Below are 26,557 nucleotides of genomic sequence, written 5' to 3'. Positions count from 1 at the left end.
TTACATCTAGCTTTAGCTACCCCAGAACACGCACAAATACGTGTTGTCCTCTGTGATTCAGAACTCCACCTCGAGTGATATTAAGATTGCTCGCATCTTTTTCTTGTTCGTTCTTCGATTGCGCACATGAAACGATCTTCGTGATCAGGCCGATCTCGCATCAGCAAGGTCGGTAACCATTGGAAGTTGGTTCAGCGATTGCATTGGCGCTTCAGGTTCGCTCGTCGTAGTCGGATCGTGAGGGTCTACTTCCACCAAATCGGAATTATCTCCACTCACCGAAAGATCGGGCACTCCAGCTCTATCACACCCTAGCTTCAAATCCTTCAGTCTTGCACACAGAGCTTCATGTCTGTCCAGTCCAAGGTGGTTGCGCTTGGTGCACTGATCTTCTTCCTTGTCTCGTATGGCTCTTGCACTGGAGGATGGACTCCAAGCGCCGGCTGCAGGGGCCCTTCTCGCTGCGCATCACTAACGAGTTCGGCGAGACACTGGTGGCTTACCAGGTCATCCCGGCAAACTGGGCGCCCAACAGCTACTACCGCTCCAACATCCAGTACGAGGCTTTTGGCTCTGCTGCTGGACAGGCTACTGGCTCTGCTATTGGACTGGTCATTACTCTGCTGCTCGATCGCACACGTTAATTACCTAGGATCATTGACTTGATCTATTTGGTATTGTTGTTTCATTTGCAAGGGATTGAGGTGCCTTAGTTTTAATTAGCACTTGACATGTTTGGTGTCCTACGCTGTAGGTGGTGTTGTGTGTCTGCTGGAGGCGTCGTCGGTCCAGAGTTTCATCTTTTCGAAAAAGTTTTGAACCCAAATAATTTTCCTACGAATTTCGTTGATTCCTGTGTGACAGGTAGTTGATGTAGCTCTGTGGGAAATGTACACTTGTATTTGGTGCTTGATAGCTGGGTTGTCCTGTCTTGTTCTGGCTGTTGTAGGGGCTCACAACTTTCAACTGTTCTAGAAATCTTGTTTTGGCTCTGTTCTAGAAATGTACACTGTACTACTCCCACCTTAGACTATAAAAGGAGGGAGTTCACTCACACTCACACATCGTAGGCTCACTTACGCCCACTCAAGTCGGCTCAGGCAAGGCCAAGCAAGGCACACACACAGACACCCAATTCGCATGCAGGCTCAAGCTTGCGCTCAAGCAATACAATACTCATAGTATGGACGTAAGGTCTTACGCTCCGGTGGTTCGGACTACTCTAAGCCTCGTTGTTCTTGTGCTCTTGCCAACTGGTAGGCATCTCTCATTAGTCCCCTAGATTCCACCCTTATCCGCAAGGGGTAGGATGGGCGCATTTCACCACCCGGCCAGAGTTTTCCCTCCGACAGTCTAGAACTTGAGCAGCTGGCCTCGCATGTTGAGCGCCTCAGGTGGAAGTGTGGCAGCTGCGGATACAAGAGTAACGAGCAACATGAGGAACGATCGTGGCATCTTTGCCACTACTGAGCTAGCTACTACATGGAAAAAATCGAATTAACCGAATCAGGATACTATTTGAATTGTTTAGCTGGATTAGAAGAGCACTTTAATGTACCAGTAAACAACTATGGTCTATGGATCAACTTCTTGCATACACTAGTTTCTGGTAGAATTGATTTGTAGTTCTACTTCTACTCCCTCAGTACCACTATAAGTGCATTTGGTTCAGGTTATGTTTAGATTTGTAAATTTGCACTACAAATCCATCACATCAAATTATTTATCCATCGTATCGAGTCGTCACATCATCTCTCACAGCACACGTTTCAATACGCACTTTTTCACATGTTACGACTTCAACTGCACCTCAATGCACTATTCATTTACACAAATTTGGAGAGCTAAACAAGCCTGAAGTGCAAATTTAGTATATATCTAAAAGATGATAATCAGTATGGACATTGCAGCATAGGCCACGTATACACCCAGAACTTTGAAAAGTCCTAGACCAACACTCAGTAGAGATTCTATGTGCTTCAATTTCTTTTGACAAATGGACCCACATATACACCTGTACAACAGCCAAGAGCACCGCACCGATGAACATTTATCCAATAGTGTGCGTTTAATTTGGAATTATTTATTGTACAATTGCATTTTAATTGAGTTTGCCGAAAGTTCGTCCCGCATATATTAAAATGGATTCGGTGATTTTTTACGACGGAGGGATGTTTAGTTCCCATGAATTTTTAGGAAAAACTTATGGAACACAAATACAAACCTTATTACAAATATTAAACACAGATTGATTACAAAACTAAAAACTGCAGAAATTAGCTAGGCTCGATGCCTTTGACCGACTAGCAAGCAGTAGTTACAACTTGTTGGTAGCTCGACTTCTCCCAAAATTAAAGGCAACAGAGGATATTCTACAAGAATTGAACTAGCACAAGAAGCAGATATTCAAAAGGTCTAAATTATATTAGAATTATGGCTGATATTTGAAAATATGGGGTTCAAGACAAGAATTTTAAATTGAGTTTGAATATTTGCAAAATAGAAATAGATAAGAAAATAAAAAGGAAAGGAAGAAAGAATTCGGATTGGGCCCAGCAAACCGCTTTCGGCCTAACTCTACTGCGCGGCCCAGCTTCACCATGCATCGCAGTCATCATCGACTGGTGTGACACCTACTCCAGTCTCCCTCCCTTTCTGTCCGCGCAAGCACGTGGGCGTGGGGTCGCTGCCTATGGGCCCCGTGAGCCAGTCCCTCTATAACGTCTTGAGCCAAGGGTGGCACCGACACATGGGCCCGCCCGACCAGTGACTCACCCGCGCGTGTCTGTCTCTATGTCGCTGATTGTGGGCCGCCCTGTCTGGGGATCTTCTTCCCAACGGAATCCCGAGCATGGCGCGGCCACGCTCATGCTGCTGGCTGACTAAACCCGCCCCTGCTGGACCATAAAAGCGTGCGCCTGATACTTCTCCTCCCCTTCTAATTCCAGAAAGCACCTATCCAAACGCACCATCATGCTGGGTAGAAGAAGCAGGGTGGGAGTGAAGGAAGCCGCCACCAGGGGATCCTGTCTGTGCCATAGTTCACCGCCTAGATTGGGCCGGGACCTTCATCGCGGTATCGCGCTCACGGTGGTGGCAGCCAGGGAGTGCGGTGTCACAGAACCTCCCAAGTTATTAGGCCCACCTACATATGTCCTTCTCCTAAGGACCTCAGACAACCATGTAGGTGCACATAATCACTCGACAAGTTCGGTACTCTGTATCTTCATCACATCGCCCAAGAACGTTTCACCCATCACACAGATATTACATCACATCAGAGGAAGATTAAGCGGAAGCATATTACAATACTTAATTTACATTCATGAAATATATATAGAGAGAGAGAGTATTGTTACAATACTGGGCGCTATGAGTGCATAAAATATTATTACAAACTAGGGAAGCAAAACACCCTCCCGCACAAAGGTTTAGTGTTTTCAAATTGGGAGGCAGACATCCTCCCGCACCCACGATCACTGCTTTGGCTTCTCTTTAGGTACCACCTTTGAATAGAAATAGCAAAACTCCGCTGTTTCCCCACTTACAACAACATGGGTTCGAAAACCCTGAGTACGAAGTGTACTTTCGCAAGTCTTACCCGACAAAGAAAAAGACTCTCAAGGATATGCTGGCTTATGGGAGTCAAGGTAAGGCTAATCAAGAACCAAAGACTCTATTTGCAGAAATGCTTACTAACAGTGGATCCTTAAAAATCCAGTTTTATTATCAGATTAAGTCATTACCTGCATCTAGAGTTCTTTCTATCCTAGTCAAGCACTTGGCCTACACTAGCCGTCTTTTATCAATCCTTCATTTCACTGGATTGCTATGTGTAAGTCAGTGACCAAGTCTTCATGTCCGAGAAGTAACAGCGATACGAATCGATTAATACTCAGCTGAGGATCTCCAACCACACGGCATATGTAGCACTTAACCCTTGCATATGTCAACTCGCCACCGGGTTTCTCAAGACCAGACCGGGTTCACGCCAACCGAGAGCACAGATACACCACCGTCCAGCCTCTTGCCATGGAGGGTACACGCTACTCTCGCCATCTCTCCACTCCCATTGTGTGTTGGTCTTTCTGGTATTGGTCTGCCCGAGGTAAAGCTTACACATCGACACGGTCCTTAATCGACTCAGACGGAGACACTACACCGAGACTTCCTTCTCGTGCAAGTCACCCGCCCGGTCTCGTATTTATCATTTACAACCCAAAGTTTGGTACCTGGCAAAGGTACATCTTTTCCGATGTTGAACCCATCATGGCCATGATGGATTCACCATCAAGTCTTTTCTTTGAAAAATTCCCTTCCCATATAAGCATCACCTTTTGTTTAAAAGCAAAAAAATTGTTTTCTAAAGCACATCTAAGCATCAGAAAACTTTTTAGTAAAATAGGTAACAAGGTATGGTAATCAATTCCAAGGAAGGGAAATGCAACAATTGTTTAACACCCAACTCGTATCACCTAATGCATCATTTCAAGTGATAAAGAGTTTAAAATCACAAGGAAAGGGTAAATGCACCGGGGCTTGCCTTGTGTTGTAGGAGATTTGGGATCTGTTCCACAAATGTCAAAGTAGAAACTATCTCCGAGAGGTGGAATTTCAACTGGTGGTGCAACTTCCTCTTCAACTACTACTTCTTCTTTGTTTTCTAAAAATAACAATATACATACATAAATGCCCATGTGATGCTATGAATATGCAGTTATGATAGAACACTTTAAGTTATATCTTGAATATAACTTTCCTTCACGGTACCCCTAAGTCACTAGGGTTTCCTGAGTTAGTACCCTACTAGGTACGTGCCCGTGCGATGCCACGGAACGTGATTAGAATGATGACGACAAAATCCATGATTAAACATAGACATATAACGATATAAATATATAATGTATTATACGCAAATGCTCCCATTTCTCAATCCGCATGCAGTTCATAACTCCTCATGCAAATTTCTCCCCTACCAAAGAATGTACTGAAGTCAAAAAAAGTCTCTTATGACTCATCATCATTTACTGTAGTTAGGCCAGCAGTTGTGGAGGACCAGCTCTGGGAACTGTAGTGGAGGCATCCCCTTTAAGCCCTCCTCACCATATTGATCATAAATTGCACGCTTCTCCGGATCACTTAGTATCTGCACTAATCATCTATAATTGATCAGCAAAGAGCGAATAAGCAACACAACCCCTAGAACTGAACTTTTGCATTCACATCCATGAGAGTTTGTATGCAATTACTTTTCAACACTACAGGCTGAAAGTAAAATAAATACGATGAGTACAAGTCCATGCGAAAGTGATGATTAGAAGAGAAGTAAAATGTTGTGACTTATCTCTGTTTTGCACTGCATTTAAAGTCTTAAACAATATGCAATAACCATGCTCATGTTATATTACATTATTACATCACCATAGTAAATGATGAAGCTAGATACAAACCATGAGAGACGATAATTGGCTCGATAATATACTCCTGCCAGGGTTGAATGGAAAGGCATTTACAAATAGTTGATAAAATTATTATTGCCATAAAAAACAATCAAATGTATGGTATGTCCTGATAACAGGATACATAACATGTCTGAACAAAACTTGTTATTAGTTGCAATTCTAACATAGTAACAATTAGACGACAGAAAGGAAGAATACGGCGGGCATGTTTGCTTGCTGATCTAGGAACACTTGAGGTGGGGAGAATACGACAGACCTGTTTGCTTGTTGATCTAGGAACACTTGAGGTGGGGTCAACCTGCCTAGATAGTAGCCTCCAAGCCACGGTTGCAACCAAATAGCCCACCGCAGGCAAGAACCAGGAACACATTGCATTTTTGCAATGTAACCTCCTTCCAACACAGTGGTGAAAAAGATACAGTGACCTGTAAACTAAAAACAAAAGTTATGTGCCACACATGAAGTTTTCAAATAATATCAAGTCAAAGGGAACATGATATGGTATATGCATATAATATTTCAAACCATCACATGCAAAGTGACCAGGCTGCATGTGAAATTAGATATAGAAAATATAAATTAGAGATGTATTATAAATTGGTACTAACATCTGCTAGCCGAATCATACAGGCTTAGAAATAAGGGCACCCTGAAAATGAAGTAGGGCAGTAGGTACTTGTAGAGCAGCAGTCTAAAACTACAATGTTGTCCTCCCCACAGTAGGCGGTGAGGCTGAACCTGAAACAAAACACCACACAATCTCAATCTCAATGTGCAGTTAAGCAGCAGCGACAACCACACAATCTCAATCTCAATGTGCAGTTAAGCAGCAGCGACATAGGTTCATCCGATGGACGCAGGTAGGTGGTAACCGATCCTCAATTTTGTCGTGGCCATGGAAATAGGCCGGCGGAGGACGACATGGCCAGCAGCTTCATCGGAGTTGCATGCCTAAGAAAAATGGAAAAGCTTCATCGGAGCTGGTCCCACATGATCCTGGTAAGCCAAAAACACATCATTAAGTGGAAAGAAAAAGGCCCTCAATATGATACTATCTATTCATTGAGAAGAACAGCCCTATGAGTCCAACACTTTTACCACCACATATCAAAAGGTGAGGTCTATAAACAAGGGGCTCCTCATCCACAGGCTCCTCGAGCGACAGGCGCGCGAGCAGGGACCCGTCGGCTTCTTATGCACTCTGGCCTTTCCCAATTCCCATATCACCCCTTTACTCACCATAACCTTTACCAAAGCTCGGAATCAATTGAAAATGGTTGCAGACGTGTCAAACTCCATAGGAGTATAAAACCAAACCCACTCAAGGCTGAACCTGAAGTGTTCCAGTTTACCCTGTAGTGTTCTAAACTTCTTATTGTCGGCCATGGTAAACAAACAACAAATAAGTATTTTAGACTGATAAAATTCAAAAGATTGACTTGAGGCACATTTACAAAAATGAAAATATTTTTCACAACCCAGGGGTAGCATGTGTGATAAGGCGTGGTCTTGGGGGAAAAATTAGATCTTGCGTAAGTGTTTGTGCCAATGTTAAATAAAATAAAATAAAATACAAGCATAAGTGTTAAACAAAATAAAATACACGTGTAAGTGTTTTCAATAGAAATATGGAACATTGGTTGGATATCCACCATTAACAATTTTCACTAAGTCCTATACTCCTATCATAGCACTGAATAAACTCAATCACACCAGATACTGCCATGTGCAAGAGATGATAACCATGAATAATCTAGCAACATGTATAGAATCATTGAAGATGAACTACTGTTGAAGAAAATAAAACAGTTATATGCAACATGAACTAATGGCATGCATTCTAAAATAAATCACAACCATAAGATTAACATTCATTTGTAATCAGAGTTTCAAAAATCACTATCAAAGGCATGTTTCTCATGTAAATATAACATTTGCACATAAGTAAAACCCAATGAATTCATATTAAAATCCATATGTCAAATTTTCTCAAATAGTTTCAACCAAAAAGTAGCTTGTTGCATATGGGAAGCACCTGCATGAAAGGCCCCAGCTTCTGTTGTTCAGCGAGCAAGTATCGGTTCTTTTCCTCGATCTGCGAGGCCAGTATCACCACCATCTCCCCCGATTTCTCTAATTCAGTATTGGAAACCTCATATATTGTTTTCAGGGTGGTGTGTTTTCTCAAGAACATATCACAATGGTAATACTTTTGGATACTTGGTGATAGTTGCAGTTGACGATGATATAAAATTTTAGATGTCAAGCCATTTCATTGAGGTAAAAACAACTTCATTGTGAATAAGAAGCATTTCATGGTTAAGGAATATAAACAAGTAAATTTAGCCAAGTAACTTATGAGGCTACAATATTTGCACCTGTCATTATAGTGCCTTCCTGAGAGGTTTTGGAGTTACATAGTTAGAGTCGGCATAATTGGACTCGGAAAAACCATAGAGATACGTCTTCTTGCCATCTAGCAACTGTAGCCAATTGTGGTGCAGCGAAAAAAACTCATTTGTGCTGATAGGATCACAATTTTGCCGGCCAATATAAAGAGGGAGATTTTGTTTACTCTATTAGGTTTGTGGCATATTATGTCTTGGTTTTCATCATGAGTCAAGCAAGGAGACTGCAAAAGAATTGGTGGAGCAGCAGCTCATTCTAAACAGTCTACTGTGGAAAGGAAAAGATCTAGTTAAGAGTGCTTTAGACTGAAGCGAGCCTCAAATAGATTCATTGAATGGTAAATTGTTAGTGAAATTTCCCTTGCCTCAAATAGCCTCAAATAGAGCCAGGCCAGAAATGATAAGCAGTATAGATAAGAAGACGGGGGCAAGAATCGTACCATGTCTGGCCTAAGGAAGTCAGTCTGTTGCGGCATCAACATAATAAACATTGAAAAACATGCTACAAAAGTGCAACAACTGAAGTCATCAAGGTAAGTAACTAACTTAAGGAATAATAATGATGTCTGGAAGCATATTAGATTACAACAAAAATTTGACAGAAAAGGTTTTTTATAAAAATAATCCCGACGACCTTCGACGTTGATGATATACTCAAATCATCTACTAACATAACATAATTGATTCTTCTACGAACATATTACATAATAATGTCTCTGAAGAAAGAAATCATACCACTGATTACTTCTCCGTCTAATGGTAAGCCACTTGAGAAATGTACATGTAACCTTGCCATACGCTTTAGCCCAGATTGCAAAATCGAGTCAAGGTTTTTCTGTAATTCCATGTATGCAAACTGCAGACGGAACATATTAGAAAAATATATGATTACATTCCGAGCAAATTCAAAAGTGATTGTTATTTTCACATACCTGCCACTTCATCAGAGGAAAAAATAGGCTTGAGCGGGCTCTCCAATACCGTTCCAAAGATAACCAGCCACGTCGAGGATGAAGTCGATCAACATTTTGCCAAGGAGCAGAGTGGGTGCCGTCGTCGTCCTTGTCTGCCGCATCATCTACTACTGCTTGTGGTCCTCCACCAGCTTCTTCTCGAACTCCCGTTTCTTCCGTGCACGACCCTCCTCCGCCTCCACTCTTGGCAGTGTTGCCTTAGGCTGCTTCTCCTTTCGGGGTGACGGGGAGCTTTTGTAATCATTCTGGATAAGATTGCAGTAAAAGATTTGTTTGAGCAAGCCAATCACAACAGTGCAACACTTCTTGATAGTTTTTTTAGATAAAGGAACAGTGTTCCAGCCTCTACAGTATCAAATAAGTGTATGGAGCCAAAACACTTCTGGTATACTTGATCATGGTAAAATAAGGTGTTGAAAAATGGCAGAGTGATCTACAGCCTCGAATAAGTGTATGGAGCCAAAACACTTCCGTATCATCTACTACTTGATCTACAGCCTCTCTTTCCTGGATATTTTAGAGCATCGAATTCAATTAAATGAAAATAAGGTGAACTAAACATGATTTGGCATCATAAATTCTAAAATCAAATGACCATCCTACTGTATGCTTTCCAAACAAGTGATACCTTGGCTAATGCAGAGGCCTCACATAAAGTTTCCTTGGTCAGGTTGGGATCGGGTTCAAGCTCCAGTTCTAGGTCACTGTCATCGTCCTACCATTGTCAAAGAAGATGAACATAAAAAAATGTAGCACCAATTACCGAAGGAGCACCCAACACAAGAACAAACTGAATTCCTGTGCGTGCAACCCTAAGATCCAAACAATCACCACTACAGGAATCTCAGATAATTAACGCCTTGCAGGCCCATACGAAAGGGGCAGCAAAATCTAGGTTTTGAGTAGTAGGTAGGATTACAAACCAGAGGCTGGTCATCGGCGTCGACGCTCTCGTTGACGTCGTGATGATAGGCGAAGTGGCGCCAGAACATCTGGTACTCGCAGGCGGAGGTGATCCCCGTGGCCGACTTCGCCACCACCGCCCTCCAGTCGATGCGCTGGCCATCTGCGTGCTGCGCCACCTCCTGCAGCGTCGTCAGGATCGTCCCTGGATGGTACCTACGGGGGGAGAAGGGTTGCAAGCGACGCGGTGAAGTAAAACCCTAGATGAAAGCCAGCCGCTCAAGGAGAGAACAGGAGGACGGGCTGGGGGAGGACGGCGGGCACCTGTGGAGGAGGAGCCACACGTCGTCCTCGGAGAGGTGTCGCTTTCGTTTCCCCTTGCACGCCGCTGGAGTCGCAGCTGCCATCTCCGACCAGGTACACGTGTCGCCCCACCGCCACGGCGCGCGCGTGCGCGAATGCGGCGCCGTCGCAGCGCGTGGGCAGGGGCAGCGCGACGACCTCGAGCGAGTACGCGGAGGCGGAGGCGTGGAGGTGGAGGAGCAGCGCGCGGGCGGAGGAGCAGGAGGAGGAGGAGACGGTGAGGAGGCATGGGCGGAGGCGGCCACTCGCGCGGCGGAGCTACCGGAATGTCTGGGACACGAGGAGCGAGGCGAAGCAGCGGCAGACGGCAGGGAGCGACGGGAGCGGGGCGCGGGGCACGTAGGCGAGGATATCCAGCAGGAGCTCGTAGAGGAGTCCCGCGATGGGGGGTTCAGGCTCGGGATCCTCGGCGTCGAGGGCCATGAAGGGGACGGGGACCGGGAGCTTCACTGTGGCGGGCAGGGTCGGCTGGGATGCAGGACCGCGCTAACACGAGAGACCACGCGGGTGGCAGCTCTCCGCGGCCATGGCTACCTGGCTGACGCAGGGCCGCCGAAGGATGGGATTGTTGTCCATTTTCCTCTCGGCACCGAAGACGGAAGGGCGGATTTGGATCAGCGCAGATGGTGGCGTCGGATTTGACGCTCTCTCCATAGAAGGCGCCGCATGGATATTATGGAAGGCAGGAGGCAGCAGGGGAATGCAGAAGCAGGTGGGGACGATGCTGCAGCCTGATTTTGTGGAAAGGGACGCGGCTGTGATGACGGGATGAGGACGGGAGGCAGAACATGGGTGCTGTGCACGCCTACACAATGTACTTAAGAAGTAGTACAGATTAGGGTTAGACAAATTCTACCTTAGGAAGCTAGGGTTTTGGGGTTTTGGGATCAAACAATGTCCAAAAGATACCAAACTTTACCCAGGGGCTTTAATTATCATCTTAAGCTTACCCAAAAAGTTTTATGATTTTTGGAGCTACCAATTTATTTCCTAAAATTATAAAAGGCTAGATTTAGGCATCATTAATTGCTAAATAATTCATGGTTGGGACTCAAAATCTTGGAACTATTTTTATTAAATAATAGAGGAATTTAGGAGTATAGTAAAATTGGTCTCATGATTTTAGCACTTTTCTAGAATTTCTATAAATTTCCTAAGCCTGGTAGAAAAAGAAAAAGAAAGAAATGAATAGTAACATGCTCAAACCAGCCCGAGCCGGCACACGAACGGGGGAAACACGCCCGCGCTGGCGACTTTGCACAGAGGACCTCGGCCTTTTGAATAACTAATTAAGAATCCTTGCACACTATTCATTTGTGTCTCTGACGTTTGCACTAAGGCCCTCTGATTTATGTTTCTTCTCCAAAACAAACCTTGGCAACGGCGCGCTCGCCATCGGCCATCTCTTTGCTAAGTCCGACCATGAACGACGTCGACTGACTCAACTAAATGCTGGACTAGCGTCCCTGACCCGAGGCGAACCTAAAACATGCCTCAATTGAACCAATCCTGCCCTGAATTCTCGCACCCACGATGATGGCGAACACCGTATACAAATCAAGGTGTTCCAAACGATTGTGTGCGATCTAGCTCAATGGGTTGAGCCGACGAGCATCACCAGTGAGTAGTGGTGTTAAAACATGAACACAGAGAACAGGAACAGACCTACAATCGGCGGCCCACGGCGTGGCGGCGTGGAGAACCGATTTGGGGGAAATCCCAAATTGGGGCACGCTGGTGCACAATAGGAGCTAGCTGGGGGTGGGTTGGATGCGTAACAAAGAGGCGGAGCAGAGGGCATCATCAATTTATAGGTCCCGATTGAACCATGCACGAATTTTGGGATTAAGATCACAGTTACCCGGTTAGGATATTTCACAGTGGCTTGCTCACCATGGCGCGCGAGAGGGAACTGGTCCGCAGACGATAATCAGCTGCTTGCCACGACCCTTACGACACGGAGGAGTGGTCCTTACGTGTCACGACCGGTGAAACAGTGAGCTCCGAAGATGCCAGCGCGACTGACCGCGGCGGGACACGACGACCAATCCGGCCAGCGACCGGATTCACCCCTCCCCGGATATTTTCACTTCGCCCCGACGTTATCTACCTCTCCCGTGCCACGAATCTCCTAGGCGGGTGCGAATTGCAGCGGCAGATCACCGGCGTCGAGTTCACGACATCGGAGATTTTTCTGGTCACTGTACCATGGTGATCTTCATCAGACACTCTAACAGAACGATTTGGAGAGCTTCGTTTTCTATTTTTCATGTAACAACTCGCTCACTTGTCTGCATCAATGTTGTCGCCCAAGGAACCAACTACAAGTTTGTTATAAAGATCTTACTCAGCTACCCACTCAATTCCTCACAATTTGATCTCCAAGTTCTTCCAAGTTCACTGGTGGCCATAATTCAGTCTTCAGTGGCGACTGACAGTCCCTTTTCCTGCCAATTTATCTCAAATTTTTGTGCAGCATCAAGGCTCAGTCACTTAAGCAAAGTTGTACTCCTATCAAAGCTCTACAAGTTTGATATATTGGCCTAGGGCAAAATCCTCATGAATCAAGAACTACAAGGCTCCAAAGTTGACTCCATTTTACTGAATTTCAGACTTAGCCACATGGGTGTCCATGGGATATTTTTGCAAATAAGTCCAAATTTCCCCAAACTACTTGAAATTTCTCCAATGTAAAAGTTACTTAGTTTTTGATGTTCTATTACTTTGATATTTGCACTTTAGTCCAAAAGTGTATAGAATTTGAATTCACCCCCTAGGGTTCCAATTAGGGTTTTCTAGGGTTTCTTTTAGGGTTTTGGGCATACTAGGGTTTCTTTTAGGGTTTTGGGCATACTAGGGTTTTTGTGCCACAAAAGTTCACCAAATTTGGTATCTTGTGAACATTTACAATGAATTTTGAGATTTTACTCAATTTGGCATACTATTATCCACATGCCCTAATCCTAGAGTTAAGTACCCTACCCTAGGGTTAAGCACACTTCAAGTCACCACATCACAACTTGTTTTGAATTTTTACCTAGTGAATGCATTCTAGGTGTGACAACAAAATGAAATGTCAATGCATATGATGTCATGCTCAAGTTTTAGTGCCAGTAACACCAGGGGTGTTACATGCGGGAGCCATCAGGGTGCCCGTAATTTCTCGTCGTCCCCGAGGCGTCCGCTCAGCGCGACACGAAGAAGAAGGGCAAGAAGAAGTCGCAAGCGAAACGCGACGCCGCCGACGCAGATCTTGTCACTGCCGCCGAGCACAGGAACCCTCGGAAGCCTCCCGGAGGGGCCAACCTGTTCGACAAGATGCTCAAGGAGTCGTGCCCCTATCATCAGGGTCCCATCAAGCACACCCTTGAGGAGTGCGTCATGCTTCGGCGCTACTTCCATAAGGCTGGGCCCCCGGCGGAAGGTGGAAAAGGCCATGACAACGACAAGAAGGAGGGCCACAAAGCAGAGGAGTTCCCCGAGGTCCACGACTGCTTCATGATCTACGGTGGGCATGTGGCGAACGCCTCGGCTCGGCACCGCAAGCAGGAGCGCCGGGAAGTCTGCTCGTTGAAGGTGGCAGCGCCAATCTACCTAGACTGGTCCGACAAGCCCATCACCTTCGACCAAGGCGACCACCCCGACCGCGTGCCGAGCCCAGGGAAGTACCTGCTCGTTGTCGATCCCATCATCGGCAACGTCAGGCTTACCAAGGTCCTCATGGATGGAGGCAGCAGCCTCAACATCATCTACGCCGAGACCCTCGGGCTCTTGCAGATTGATCTGTCCACGATCTGGGCCGGTGCGGCGCCCTTTCACGGTATCATCCCCAGGAAGCGCGTCCAATTCCTTGGGCAACTCGATCTGCCCGTCTGCTTCAGGATTCCCTCTAACTTCCGAAAGGAAATCCTCACGTTCGAGGTGGTCGGGTTCTGAGGAACCTACCACGTGGTGCTGGGGAGACCATGCTATGCCAAGTTCATGGCCGTCCCCAACTACACCTACCTCAAGCTCAAGATGTTGGGCCCCAACGGGGTCTTCACCGTCGGATCCACGTACCGACATGCGTACGAATGCGACGTGGAGTGCGTGGAGTACGCTGAGGCCCTCGCCAAATCCGAGGCCCTCATCGCCGACCTGGAGTGCCTCTCCAAGGAGGTGCCAGATGCGAAGCGCCACGCCGGCAACTTCGAACCAGTAGAGGCAGTTAAATCCGTCCCTCTCGACCCCAGAAACGACGCCTCCAAGCAAGTCCGGATCGGCTCCGAGCTCGACCCCAAATAGGAAGCAGTGCTCGTCGACTTTCTCCGCGCGAACGCTGAGGTTTTTGCGTGGAGTCCCTCAGACATGCCTGGCATATCGAGGGATGTCGCCGAGCACTCGCTGGATATCCGAGCTGGAGCTCGACCCGTGAAGCAGCCTCTGCGCCGATTCGACGAAGAAAAGCGCAGAGCCATAGGCGAGGAGATCCACAAGCTGATGGCTGCATGGTTCATCAAAGAGGTATTCCATCCCGAATGGCTAGCCAACCCTGTGCTTGTGAAAAAGAAAGGTGGGAAATGGAGGATGTGTGTAGACTACACTGGTCTAAACAAAGCATGTCCGAAGGTTCCCTACCCTCTGCCTCGCATCAATCAAATCATGGATTCCACTGCTGGGTGCGAAACCCTGTCATTCCTCGATGCCTACTCAGGGTATCACCAAATCAGGATGAAAGAGTCCGACCAGCTCGCGACCTCTTTCATCACACCCTTTGGCATGTACTGCTATATTACTATGACATTCGGTTTAAGGAATGCAGGCGCGACATACCAAAGGTGCATGAACCACGTGTTCGGAGAGCACATTAGCCGAACGGTCGAGGCTTACGTCGATGACATCGTAGTCAAGACAAGGAAAGCCTCCGACCTCCTCACTGACCTTGAAACGACATTCAAGTGTCTGAAGGCGAAAGGCGTAAAACTCAATCCCGAGAAGTGTGTCTTCAGAGTCCCCCGAGGCATGCTCCTGGGGTTCATCGTCTCCGAGCAGGGCATCGAGGCCAACCCGGAGAAAATCGCGGCCATCACCGACATGGGGCCTATCAAGGACTTGAAAGGAGTACAGAGGGTCATGGGATGCCTTGCGGCTCTGAGCCGCTTCATCTTGCGCCTCGGTGAAAGAGGCTTACCCCTGTACCGCCTCTTAAGGAAGACCGAGTGCTTCACTTGGACCCCCGAGGCTGAGGAAGCCCTCGGGAACTTAAAGGCGCTCCTTACAAGCGCGCCCATCTTGGTGCCCCCCGCTGCGGGAGAAGCCCTCTTGATCTACGTAGCCACAACCACTCAGGTGGTCAGCGCCGCAATCGTAGTCGAGAGACGAGAAGAAGGGCATGCATTGCTCGTCCAGAGGCCGGTCTACTTCATCAGTGAAGTACTGCCCGAGACCAAAATCCGCTACCCGCAAATTCAGAAGCTACTGTACGCGGTAATTTTGACGTGGCGAAAGTTACGACACTACTTCGAGTCTCATCCGGTGACTGTGGTGTCATCCTTCCCCCTGGGGGAGATCATCCAGTGCCGAGAGGCCTCGGGTAGAATTGCAAAGTGGGCGGTGGAGATCATGGGCGAGACAATCTCGTTCGCTCCTCGGAAGGCCATCAAGTCCCAAGTCTTGGCGGACTTTGTGGCTGAATGGATCGACACCCAGCTTTCGGCAGCTCCGATCCAACCAGAACTCTGGACCATGTATTTCGACGGGTCGTTGATGAAAACAGGAGCGGGTGCGGGCCTGCTCTTCATCTCACCCCTCGGGAAGCACCTCCGCTACGTGCTGCGCCTTCATTTCCCGGCGTCAAACAACGTGGCCGAGTACGAGGCTCTGGTTAACGGGTTGCGCATCGCCATCGAGCTAGGGGTTCGGCTCCTCGACGGTCGTGGCGACTCGTAGCTTGTCATCGACCAAGTCATGAAGAACTCCCACTACCGCGACCCGAAGATGGAGGCCTACTGCGACGAGGTTCGGTGCCTGGAAGACAAGTTCTACGGGCTCGAGCTCAACCACATCGCTCGACGGTACAACGAGACTGCGGACGAGCTGGCTAAGATAGCCTCGGGACGGACAATGGTCCCCCCGGACGTCTTCTCCCGAGACCTACATCAACCCTCTGTCAAGACCGACAACACGCCCGAGCTCGCGGAGGCCTCGGCCCATCCCAAGGCACCCTCGGCCGCCGAGGGTGAGGCGCTGCGCGTCGAGGAAGAGCGGAATGGGGTCACGCCTAATCAAAACTGGCAGACCCCGTACCTGCAATATCTCCACCGAGGAGAGCTACCCCTCGACAGAGCCGAGGCTTGGCGACTGGCGCGGCGCGCCAAGTCGTTCGTCTTGCTGGGTGAAGAAAAGGAGCTCTACCACCGCAGCCCCTCAGGCATCCTCCAGCGATGTATATCCATCACCGAAGGTCAGGAGCTATTGCAAGAAATACACTCGGGGGCTTGCGGTCATCACGCAGCACCTCAGGCCCTTGTTGGAAACGCCTTCCGACAAGGTTTCTACTGGCCAACCGCGGTGGTCGATGCCACTAGGATTGTACGCACCTGCCAAGGGTGTCAATTCTACGCAAGGCAGACACACCTGCCCGCTCAGGCCCTGCAAACAATACCCATCACCTGGTCGTTTGCTGTGTGGGGTCTGGACCTCGTCGGTCCCTTGCAGAAGGCACCCGGGGGCTTCACGCACCTGCTGGTCGCCATCGACAAATTCTCCAAGTGGATTGAGGTCCGACCCCTAAACAACATCAGGTCCGAACAGGCGGTGGCGTTCTTCACCAACATCATCCATCGCTTTGGGGTCCCAAACTCCATCATCACCGACAACGGCACCCAGTTCACTGGCAGGAAGTTCCTGGACTTCTACGAGGACCACCACATCCAGGTGGACTGGGCCGCCATAGCTCACCCCATGACGAATGGGCAGGAAGAGCGTGCCAACGACATGATTCTGCATGGACTTAAGCCGAGGATCTACAACGACCTCAACAAGTTCGACAAGCGATGGATGAAGGAACTCCCCTCGGTGGTCTAGAGTCTGAGGACGATGCCAAGCCGAGCCACGGGCTTCACGCCATTTTTTCTAGTCTATGGGGCCGAGATTATCTTGCCCACAGACTTAGAATACGGTTCCCCGAGGACAAGGGAGTACGACGACCGAAGCAACCAGACCAGCCGAGAAGACTCACTGGACCAACTGGAAGAGGCTCGGGACATGGCCTTACTCCACTCGGCACGGTATCAGCAGTCTCTGCGACGCTACCACGCCCGAGGGGTTCGGTCCCGAGACCTCCAGGTGGGGGACTTGGTGCTTCGGCTACGACAAGACGCCCGAGGGCGCCATAAGCTCACACCTCCCTAGGAAGGGCCGTTCATCATCGCCAAGATTTTGAAGCCCGGAACATACAAGCTGGCCAATAGTCACGGCGAGGTCTACGGCAACGCTTGGAACATCCGACAGCTACGTTGCTTTTACCCTTATGATGTTTTCAAGTCATTCATATACCTCGTTCTCTTTACATACACAAATAGAGTCTAACCGTCAAGGAAGGGTCAACCTTGCCTCGGCAAAGCCCGACCCTCCCTTGGGGGCTAGAAGGGGGGAACCCCCTCTGCGTCAAAATTTTCCTCGGAAAAGTCTTCTACCAAAACGACTTTCGTGTTTCCCGACTATATCAGTAACAGAACCCCGCGAAACGAATAAGAGCGCATGTAAGCGGCAAGGCCGACCGAGCCGAGGGACTCCTACGCCTCCAGGATACGGATACCTCACTCGTCACCTTCCGCGAAAAATAACTCTTACTCGGATAAGCGATTCTGCTACTGACGGACAAGTCCGGATACTCGAAACAGGAGGAAAAGAAACGCAGCTTTATAACATGACGACAAAGTGTTCAGGCCTCGGCGGCCATGAAAGACACATGCATGTTCAAAACAAACTGCTCCAGCAGAATCAGGCATCGCCCGGGGGAGGAGCAGCACCCTCGGCTTCGTCTCCACCCTCAGCGCCATTTCCACCTTCGGCGAGATCCGCCCTGGCCTTGGACGGCGACGTAGGCGGAAGGATTTCCACCTCGAAGGAGGACGCCAGCACCGCGCTTGGGCCCGCGACGGCCGCGTCAAGCCTCTGAACTTCGGCCAGGGCAGCTTCATCTTCGTCGGGAAGACAGTACCCCTCGCTGACCCGCTCCAGATCCACATCGTAGTGGGAAGTGAGCACGGCGAAGGCCCGCCTAACGCCGTGATGCAGCGCCTCGCGGAGTCCGCCGCGCACATGGCCGCCCAAGGCCTGCAGGCGACTCTGGGGGGAGCTTCCTGAGGGGACGTCGTCAAGACCAAAGACCTGGCAGAAGGCCGAGATAGCTTCGGACATGGCCATGCGGTCGGCCTCCTTCTGCTCAGCCGCCTAGGCAAGTGCCTTGGCGGACTCGTTGAGGGCTGACTCGAACTCTGCAAATAGCCAAAACAGAATTCTTCAAACACGAGTTGAGGAATGAAGCTAAATTGAAGTCTCAAAGCGACCAAGACATACCTTCGGCCCGGGCACGCTGCTCCGAGGCTGCGGCTTGGGCAGACTGGGCAGACCCGACGGCCACGGCTAGGTCCTCCGCAAGGGCTCCGGCCCGAGCAGACACCTCGGCTAGCTGGCCCCCAAGGGCCTCAGCCTGGCTTTCAACCTCGGCAGCTTGGTTCCGAGATTGGTCCCGCTCACCGATGACCTGGCCAAGCTCCAACCGCCGCCGCTGCCTCCACCCCCAGCTCGTCACAGAGCAACCGAAGGTCCACCGCCTCGGCGCTCCGTTGGGAGAGGCGCTCAGTAGCCTCGGCAAGCGCGGCCCTCAGGAACCACAGTGAACCCCAGACGTCGGCCTCGCGGCGGATGAACGACGACTTGGCGGTGCTCAGATCCGTCAGATCCTAAGGAAGGGAAGCAGGGTGTCACAAAGAATGCCATGATAATGCGAAAGGTATGCCTGAAATCCTTACCTGGAGGATCCTGGGAACGTTCCTAGAAAGGACCTCCATGGTCGACCGAAGCGACCCCATCGCTGCCTAGGCACACTCACGGAGCTCATCCCGAGATTGCTCCTCCCGCTCATCATCAAGGACGAAGAGGGGTTTCGAGGCGCCACGGGTCCAGAACCGAGCGCCTGTCCACGCCGCTCATTGGGATCACGCTGCGCGGGGATGAGGTCGCCGCTCCCCAGGACGGGCCGCGGTTCTGCGCCGCCCTCCTCCAAGGCGTCGGGACCCCCAGCAGTCAACGCATCAGGTACCTCCTCGGCTAAGGAGGCAGGCTTCCGATCACCGACCTCGAGTAGCGGCGCCTCAGCCATCTCAGCATCGACGGTGACGGGTGGCTCCACGGGCAGAACGGCAACAGCCTCGGCAGAAGCTGGGGCTGGCGCTGGCAACCCGCTAGGTGGGCTCAAGGCCACGGCCGCGCCAGCAGATTCCCCCAGCACGACGGCTGCCTCGACGGAGGGGTCAGCCTGAGGAGCTCGCCCCATGGCAACTCGTGCCGCCTGAGCCCCCCGCTTGGGGACATCTTGTGTGAAGGCCAGCCGACCGGCGTGGCACGGTGCGGCACTGGCTGTAGAAGCCGGCACCGTCTTAAGGGCTTTCCGGGGAGCCAGACCGGCCGAACCGTGCCTCCGTTTGCTGGGAGGAAAAGGAAAAGCAGGATCAGGACATAGGAAAAGCCAAGACAGAGGTACCCTCAGATACTTACCCACTCCGGACCAAGGACAATCGTGTCTGCGGGGAGGCCCCTCGGTCCCTGCAGGCGCTGCCGAGGTTTGCCCCGCTGCCGGCTTCGGCACCGTCCCCGCCTCGGGCGCCCGGGGCGCCGAAGGGATGGTCCGCCCAGGCGCAGTCACGATGACCTGAGGATCAACCTCCTGTGCGACCGGCACGGGCGACTGCTCTTAGGGGACAGGCGGGTCGGCCTGACTCCCCGGGGTCACCTCAACTACCTCGGTCAAGGGGTCAAGTACACCCTCAGCCTGCCCCTGTTCTTCGGACCGGGACCCTGATGTCCCGGCCCCAGATACCGACGGCGCCAGCCCACTCGGGGGCTAGCTCGATGACCCCTGGCCCAGCCTCAGATCCAGGCTGAGGCCAAGGCGGGCAGCCATGTCGTCGTCTTCGTCATCATCATCGTCAACGTCGTCGTCAGGCGTCTCCGGCGACGGCTCCCTCGGGAGCCCGTCCCTCTCCTGCCTCCGACGGTGCCTCTCCAAGGCGTCCCGAGCCCGCATCCGCTCGCGAGCCCAAGCCTTTTTCGCGTCCTTCTTCTCCTTCTTCTTCTCCGCAGCGACCCTCCGCGCGGCTCGGTCCTCCGCGTCCTCTGGGACCGGTGGCAGGGAAGGCTTGTGACACCCCAACTCCTGGAGACAGACGGAAATCCCGACTGTGAAAACCAAGGGCAATATGACACGAGAAAGAAGAAGGAGCGGACACTCACCAGGGACATGCACCCACGCTCGGGACGCATCAAGGGCTGGGTAAGGGCGCCGGCGTCCAACCTCCCTACCGTGCCCGCTACCCGCCTTTGGAGGTCATCGGCGAAGAGGGGGACCGAGGACATCTGCGAACCCTCCAAGTCGACCCCCGGCATCATCTCCGAAAGCGGCAACCGCCGCTCTGTCAAGGGAAGCACCCTCCGGCGATGGATGGCGGCGACCACCCCCGTGGCGGTAAGCCCTCCGTCTCGCAGCTCCTGCAAGGCCTCCAGAAGGGGCTGGAGATTCTCGTGTTTCTCGTGCGCGACCCCATAGCGCCAGTTGCTGCCGGCGGCAGTCACCACTCGTTGAGAAAACGACGAGAGCCTCCCATCGTCATTCCGGAGGTAAAACCACCGGCGCTGCCACCCCTTGTTCGAAGACACAAGGATGGCGGGGATGTACTGCTGCGTGCGTGCCTGCCTCAACTGGAGGATGCAGCCACCAGCCCGCATCGCCATGCGGACCCTCTTTTCCCCCGTCGTCAAGGCAAAGGGCTCCGCGGAGAAGAGATGGGTCCACAGATCCCAGTGGGGGTCAATCCCCAAAAATCCTTTGCAAACCGCCGCGAAGATGGCCGCTTGTGTGATGGAGTTGGGGTTGAGATTGTGCAGCTCCACCCCGTAATAATGCAGGAGCGCCCGCATGAAACGGCTTGCTGGCACTCCGAAACCCCGCTCATGGAAGGAGACGAAACTCAGCACATACCCCGGCAGTGGGGTCGGGGCGGCCCCGCTCGGAGGGACCATCCACTCCGGCTGCAGGTCACCAGAGAGGGGACGGAGCAAGCCATCAGCGACAAGGGCCTCCAGATCGTCCACCGTGACGGTGGAGAAAGGCCACGGGTCGCGCGGCGGAACGACGATTACCCGGTCTGCCATCGCCAAGCGAAGGAGGTGGCGGCGGAGCGGACAAGGTGCGTGGTTTTCTTTCTCTGGATATTCCCTTGGGTTGCGGAAGTCAAAGCAGGAGGCGAGCAGCAGAGTAAAGAACCACCACCGGTCCCTCTTCCGGATATATAAAGGCCCGGGCAAGACCCGTTCGACACTTCGCCCGAACCCACCGCAAAATTCAAACCCGAAGGCGAAACGCCCGTTCCTCGAACGACTCGCGCACGCACAACGACTGCCCCGCGAACCACTCGTCCCGTTGCATTAACTCCGCGGCAGGGCAGGCGACACCTTTGGCAGGCGAAGCGGGCGACGCTTCACCTCCGCCATGATGACCGCGTCAAAAAAGGTGCACCACATTGTTTAATTTCGTATCCTTTTCCTCTTCCCCTTTCTCTCTCTTGCTACAGGGACCGGGAAAGGGGATACTCCGAAAGGGATCCTTCTCCGCGAAGGAAATGGGCCCCGAGCCCTCCTACTGATCAGAGGTTCGAAGGCTGGCCCCTCGGAAGGGTTCGACAGCCGCCCTCAGAGCACTCGGGCTCCACGCCCACTACTGATCAGAGGTTCGAAGGCTGGCCCCTCGGAAGGGTTCGACAGCCGCCTCAGAGCACTCGGGCTCCGCGCCCACTACTGATCAGGGGTTCGAAGGGTGGCCCCCCGAAGGGTTCGACAGCCGCCCCAGAACACGCAGAGCGAGGGATGACTCTGGGTACGTCCGATACATGGCCGAGGCTTAGGCTATGCTCCCGAGGTACCCTAGGACATTTCCGAGACCAGCAGGAGCGGTTCTGTAACAGAATCCCATCAGAGGGAAGCATTGAGCCCTCGGACCCTATCAAACGGGACCGGGTCCGGCAAATCACCTGCAGGTACTTTTGGAGCGCGCCTTTGGGCCACTAGCCGACCCTTATCGAACGGGGCACGGGTGTCCACTCGGATCACCCGTTAGCAACTCACTGGAGACACCATGTTCGGCGCCCTACGAGGGCAACATGGCGCTTTCCCCCCCTTCTCCTTGCGGAAAGGCGACGAAGGGGCGTATGATAAAAGCCGAGTCAGTCATTGACCGTCGTCTCGCTCTGTGTCACACCCGGGTTTTAGGGATCCAAAGCCCGGGCGCGAACATAAACACCAGGTGTGCTGGGACCAAGTCTCACACATATGATGCATAGTGGCACAGGATCGAATGTCACATCTTTACTATATAACAGGAGTTCTATACAAAATAATTAAATAATTACATCATACGAGGAAACGATCCAGCAACCCAAAGTTGACTGGGAGACGACGGCCTAGACCTCTCACGAACTCATCGCGGCATCCTCCACGCGCCTCATCCTGTGGTACCTGTTCTTGACCTGTGGGGGGGTGTGAGACAGCAAGAGTGAGCTCACATACGTTCATCGCTCCACAAGTTGTGGGGAATAATGTGCATGAACTCGCCAAAGGTGGGAGCTCACGTGAAGTGTAAGGTTTACCAAAGAGGATGGTTAGAGCTGAGCATTGCTTTTAAAGTTGGTCAAAATTTTATTAGCAATTACTAAGTATAAGTAAATACCAACCCAATTAAATAGTAGAACAAAAGTAACAACCTCACCTGCGATGCAATGCATATGACAAATTGAGTTTAAGTTCCATAATTTAATCATGTGAGTGTCCGAGCCGCTCATGACCGTGAGCACGGCTAGTATACCAGTTTTACACTCTGCAGAGGTTGTGCATCTTTACCCACAAGTCATGTTACCCATCTACCAAGGGATCGCGACTTCCCATACACCTCTACCGAGGAGGCGAGGCAGGGTAACACTACGAGGCCTTTACAAAGTTCCACTAGCTTCAGAAAACCCGCTACAGTTTATAGGAAGCTCCAATGCAGGAATCCCTTACAGGACCGCCATCGCAGCAAAATCCTCCCGAGGGCCTCCCTACACTGACCACTCCCCTACTGCCCTTGCCCCTTTCGGGTAAGGTAGTCCTCCACTAGCTTTCCTAATTAGTCAGCCAAGGGCGTCCATAAACCCTTGTGGTAGCACTGTTTTCCCGGGTGGTTCTCCATGTTCCAATTAACATAATGATCTTATCATGAACGATAAATAACAACGAATAACAAAAGTATAATCATGAGTAATGTATCTTCATACCCAAAACCACATAAAGCACTAGCAGGTACTACCCAAAAAGTTCAGTGGTAACAAGGTATAAAGATAATCAAACTAGGGTAACCTATTGGGTCCCATCAAAATTAACCTATGCAGATCATTATGATTAATCAGAACATGGCTGGGTAAAAAGAAGTGATCAAGGGCACAACTTGCCTGGCACTTGAGATTCCAGGTACCAACTTGCTTTTCAGATGACACGTGTCCTCACGCTAGTCGTAGCAATACAAACAAACATGGTATAAATAAAATTAACATCATACCAAACATAAGAATAAGTTTCATAATAATAATCTACGCATTGCTACGAGATCGTGGAAACGCGAACCACTAAAGTCGGAGTTAGAGTTATTAAGTTATGATTTTATTTAATGCCTAGAATAGAGTTATTTATGTGGATAATTTTAAATCAAGTTTCATGGTTGGACAAATATACCAGGTGATAAACAATAGTTAAACAAAATAAATGCCACTGGAATAAATCAATTTGGAGTTATATATTTTAAATTATGAATTTCTAATGGTTTTATGTGCTTAAATTAGGATTAACTGAAGAATTAATTTTCTTACTGTTGTCATGCCAAAACAGAGACTCTAAGTGTTAAATAATATTATTACAAAATTTTAGAAACTAGAATGGCTCAATTTGGACTAAAAATGGATTTTCTATGATTTATACAAGTTCTAGGGTTTATTTTCATATTTAAAATCCAATTTCTAATTCATTTAGTCGATTTAACACAGTTCTGGATCGGGCCTCCATTACTGTGAACTACAGGGGCTAATCCATAAAAATGCTTTAGACTCAGAAGTGTCCCGCAGGGGACGGCGGGTTCATATGCTAAAAGATCAGGGGCTTTTTAAGAAGAGGGGCGCGGCGAAGGGAAACCGATCAGATCTGGCCGTCCGATCCTTGGCTGATGGCGCAGATTAGATCAGACATATGCTGAATCGGTACGCGATCCTGGCCCTTGGATCAGAGATCCATGACTATGGTTTAATGGGTCGAAGGGGTACGTGATGATCTAATCCTGGCCATCCGTTAGCCGATCGATGGCTAGAATGCTTCTTCTTTCTCTAGACCCAAGGAACACCCTGACGCATTCTAGTCCGGTGGCCTTCCTATCGTCGAGCTGTATCCCGGCGTCCTAGAGCTCCCACGGATACCGAACGGCGCCACACCACACCGGGATGGAGTAATCCCCGGCGAGATGGCAGGCAAAGCCCCAGCGTGTGGATCAAGGCGTGAGCAGAAACTGCGCTTAGCGAAGCCGATGGCAAACTACAGGAATATGCTCGTACCTGCGATTGAGGCATAGGTCGGCCACCTGGCGTGATGGTGCTTCTTCATCACCGCCGGTGAGGTTCTGCATCTTCGTCTCCGTGACGTCGCGGACTATTCCCCCTCACTCTAGACAGGGAGACGTCGTGGGCCTTCCCCCCATGCTTCAACGTCGAAGAACCCGCACCCTCCTCTCGGTTTCCTGTGTTCACCCTCTCTCTCCAAAGGCCATGGCACACGGTGGCGATCACGCGCAGCTTTCCTTCTGGTCGACCGAGGCGGTGAGTTCCAGGGCCAATGAATTTATAGGCCAGGCAAAGGCGGGGATCGCGGCAAGCTGTTGCGGCACACGACCATATCTGGTAGTATAAGCGTACAATACGGAGTTGTACCCAGCCGTCAGTGGTTGTGGAGGGCGTAGAGGTGACGTCAACCATGACGCCCCGATGATGTCACACTAGCGGATACTATTAAATATTTGGCTGCAAATGGTGACTGACAAGGTAGGTCCACCTGCAAGTGTCTGTGCCCAACCCGAGCAAGATGTCAGCGCAAGCGCGGAGGGGAGACAGACAAGTGGGACACACCTGTCAGTGTAAAGTCATGCGGGTTTGCAGGCCGATTGGGCGAGCAGAGGTAGAATGGGCCGGCGCCGTGAACACAGCCCATGAGATAGTTTAGCCTTTTCTTTTCCATTTTTTTAATTCTCTTTTCAGCTCAAATTCAAATTTAAGTTTTGACAGATCTAAATCTACAAGCAAATAAATCCCAGCATGGTGCAAGGTTTATGTTATGTTGACCCATCTAAAAGATATTATTTGAGAAAGGAGTATTCACTCAAAATTAATTAGTTCTGGAAACCACACCTTTTGTGTTTGAAGCTCAAATTTTTGGTTCTAGTTTTAAATCAAAATTTTGAGTCATAAAAAAAAATCTAGGATCATCATCCCTTTTTATCCTAGTAGAAGATAATGTGAAATTCCTATCATGACTTATTTTAATACCTTTAATTGATTATGATCATGAATTGTCCTACTAAATTCCAAAAGTTTCAAAACTTCTAGAAACTCGTGTCCTAGATATTTCCATTTCTTTACTTTATTATTTTGTAATATATGTATATATTTCTTCTACCAATTTTGGGTCTTACAAATCCTACCCCCCTTAACAGGAATCTCGTCCCCGAGATTTGTAAGAAAAAGGGTATACATAAGGATTGGTTTGTAATTCAACTTTTAGTCTTATAATTGTACCAAAAGTCCAGAGTCTTAATTTTTTTAGTCAATAGAGGTCGACTAGGAGAGCATAGGTATCCAACCACTTATTCTGTAGGATATAAGGGATGGATAGGTTAGGGCAAGAATGGCCACGGGTAAGAAAGTTTATGGTGAGGAAGAACTCCATGTTGGGTGGTAATGCATCTAAAGATTGAGTTTGACTTCTCTCCTTCCTTGACGAGGTTGATCTTTTCTTCTCCGGTCTTGGTTTCATTGGTTCGCGATGAGTGCATATCATCGGGTTGGGGAATGTGGTTAAGATAGATATGGATGAGGTAGACTACATGATGTAGATCAAAACT

At 49.9% G+C, this 26,557-nt stretch overlaps 1 protein-coding gene, 1 long non-coding RNA gene and 1 pseudogene across 2 annotated transcripts; 1 reads left to right on the top strand and 2 right to left on the bottom strand.

Annotated features, from left to right (window-relative positions):
• Nucleotides 1–321: 321 nt before the first annotated feature.
• Nucleotides 322–840, top strand: LOC103646902 (expansin-B12-like; annotated as a pseudogene).
• Nucleotides 841–4,925: 4,085 nt separating this feature from the next.
• On the bottom strand, nucleotides 4,926–6,491 carry LOC103646901 (uncharacterized). Its single transcript, XR_002267615.1, has 3 exons — nucleotides 6,335–6,491; nucleotides 5,719–6,200; nucleotides 4,926–5,146 (listed from the first exon to the last, which is right to left on the bottom strand). It is a non-coding gene; the product is annotated as an uncharacterized lncRNA (long non-coding RNA).
• A 2,915-nt stretch (nucleotides 6,492–9,406) lies between these two features.
• LOC109944540 (uncharacterized) lies at nucleotides 9,407–10,154 on the bottom strand. Its single transcript, XM_020549315.1, has 3 exons — nucleotides 10,072–10,154; nucleotides 9,768–9,963; nucleotides 9,407–9,559 (listed from the first exon to the last, which is right to left on the bottom strand). The coding sequence occupies exons 1-3, from the start codon at nucleotides 10,152–10,154 to the stop codon at nucleotides 9,431–9,433; spliced, it is 408 nt and encodes a 135-aa protein (XP_020404904.1). The 3' UTR covers nucleotides 9,407–9,430.
• Between the last annotated feature and the right edge of the window lie 16,403 nt (nucleotides 10,155–26,557).

This window comes from Zea mays, chromosome 2 (assembly GCF_902167145.1).
Source record: "Zea mays cultivar B73 chromosome 2, Zm-B73-REFERENCE-NAM-5.0, whole genome shotgun sequence".
NCBI classification, from domain to species: Eukaryota; Viridiplantae; Streptophyta; class Magnoliopsida; order Poales; family Poaceae; genus Zea; species Zea mays.
Note: the sequence above shows the minus strand (reverse complement) of the source record. Positions and strands in the feature narration are given on the sequence as shown.

Bases quoted from the DNA above. Each gene is read 5' to 3' on its own strand.
- LOC109944540 (XM_020549315.1), bottom strand. From the start codon at position 10,154: ATGGCAGCTGCGACTCCAGCGGCGTGCAAGGGGAAACGAAAGCGACAC. The intron at 9,964-10,071 runs GTGCCCGCCGTC...CTCCCCCCGTAG, and splicing joins GTGTGGCTCCTCCTCCACAG to GTACCATCCAGGGACGATCC. The intron at 9,560-9,767 runs GTTTGTAATCCT...TGACAATGGTAG, and splicing joins ACGCCGATGACCAGCCTCTG to GACGATGACAGTGACCTAGA.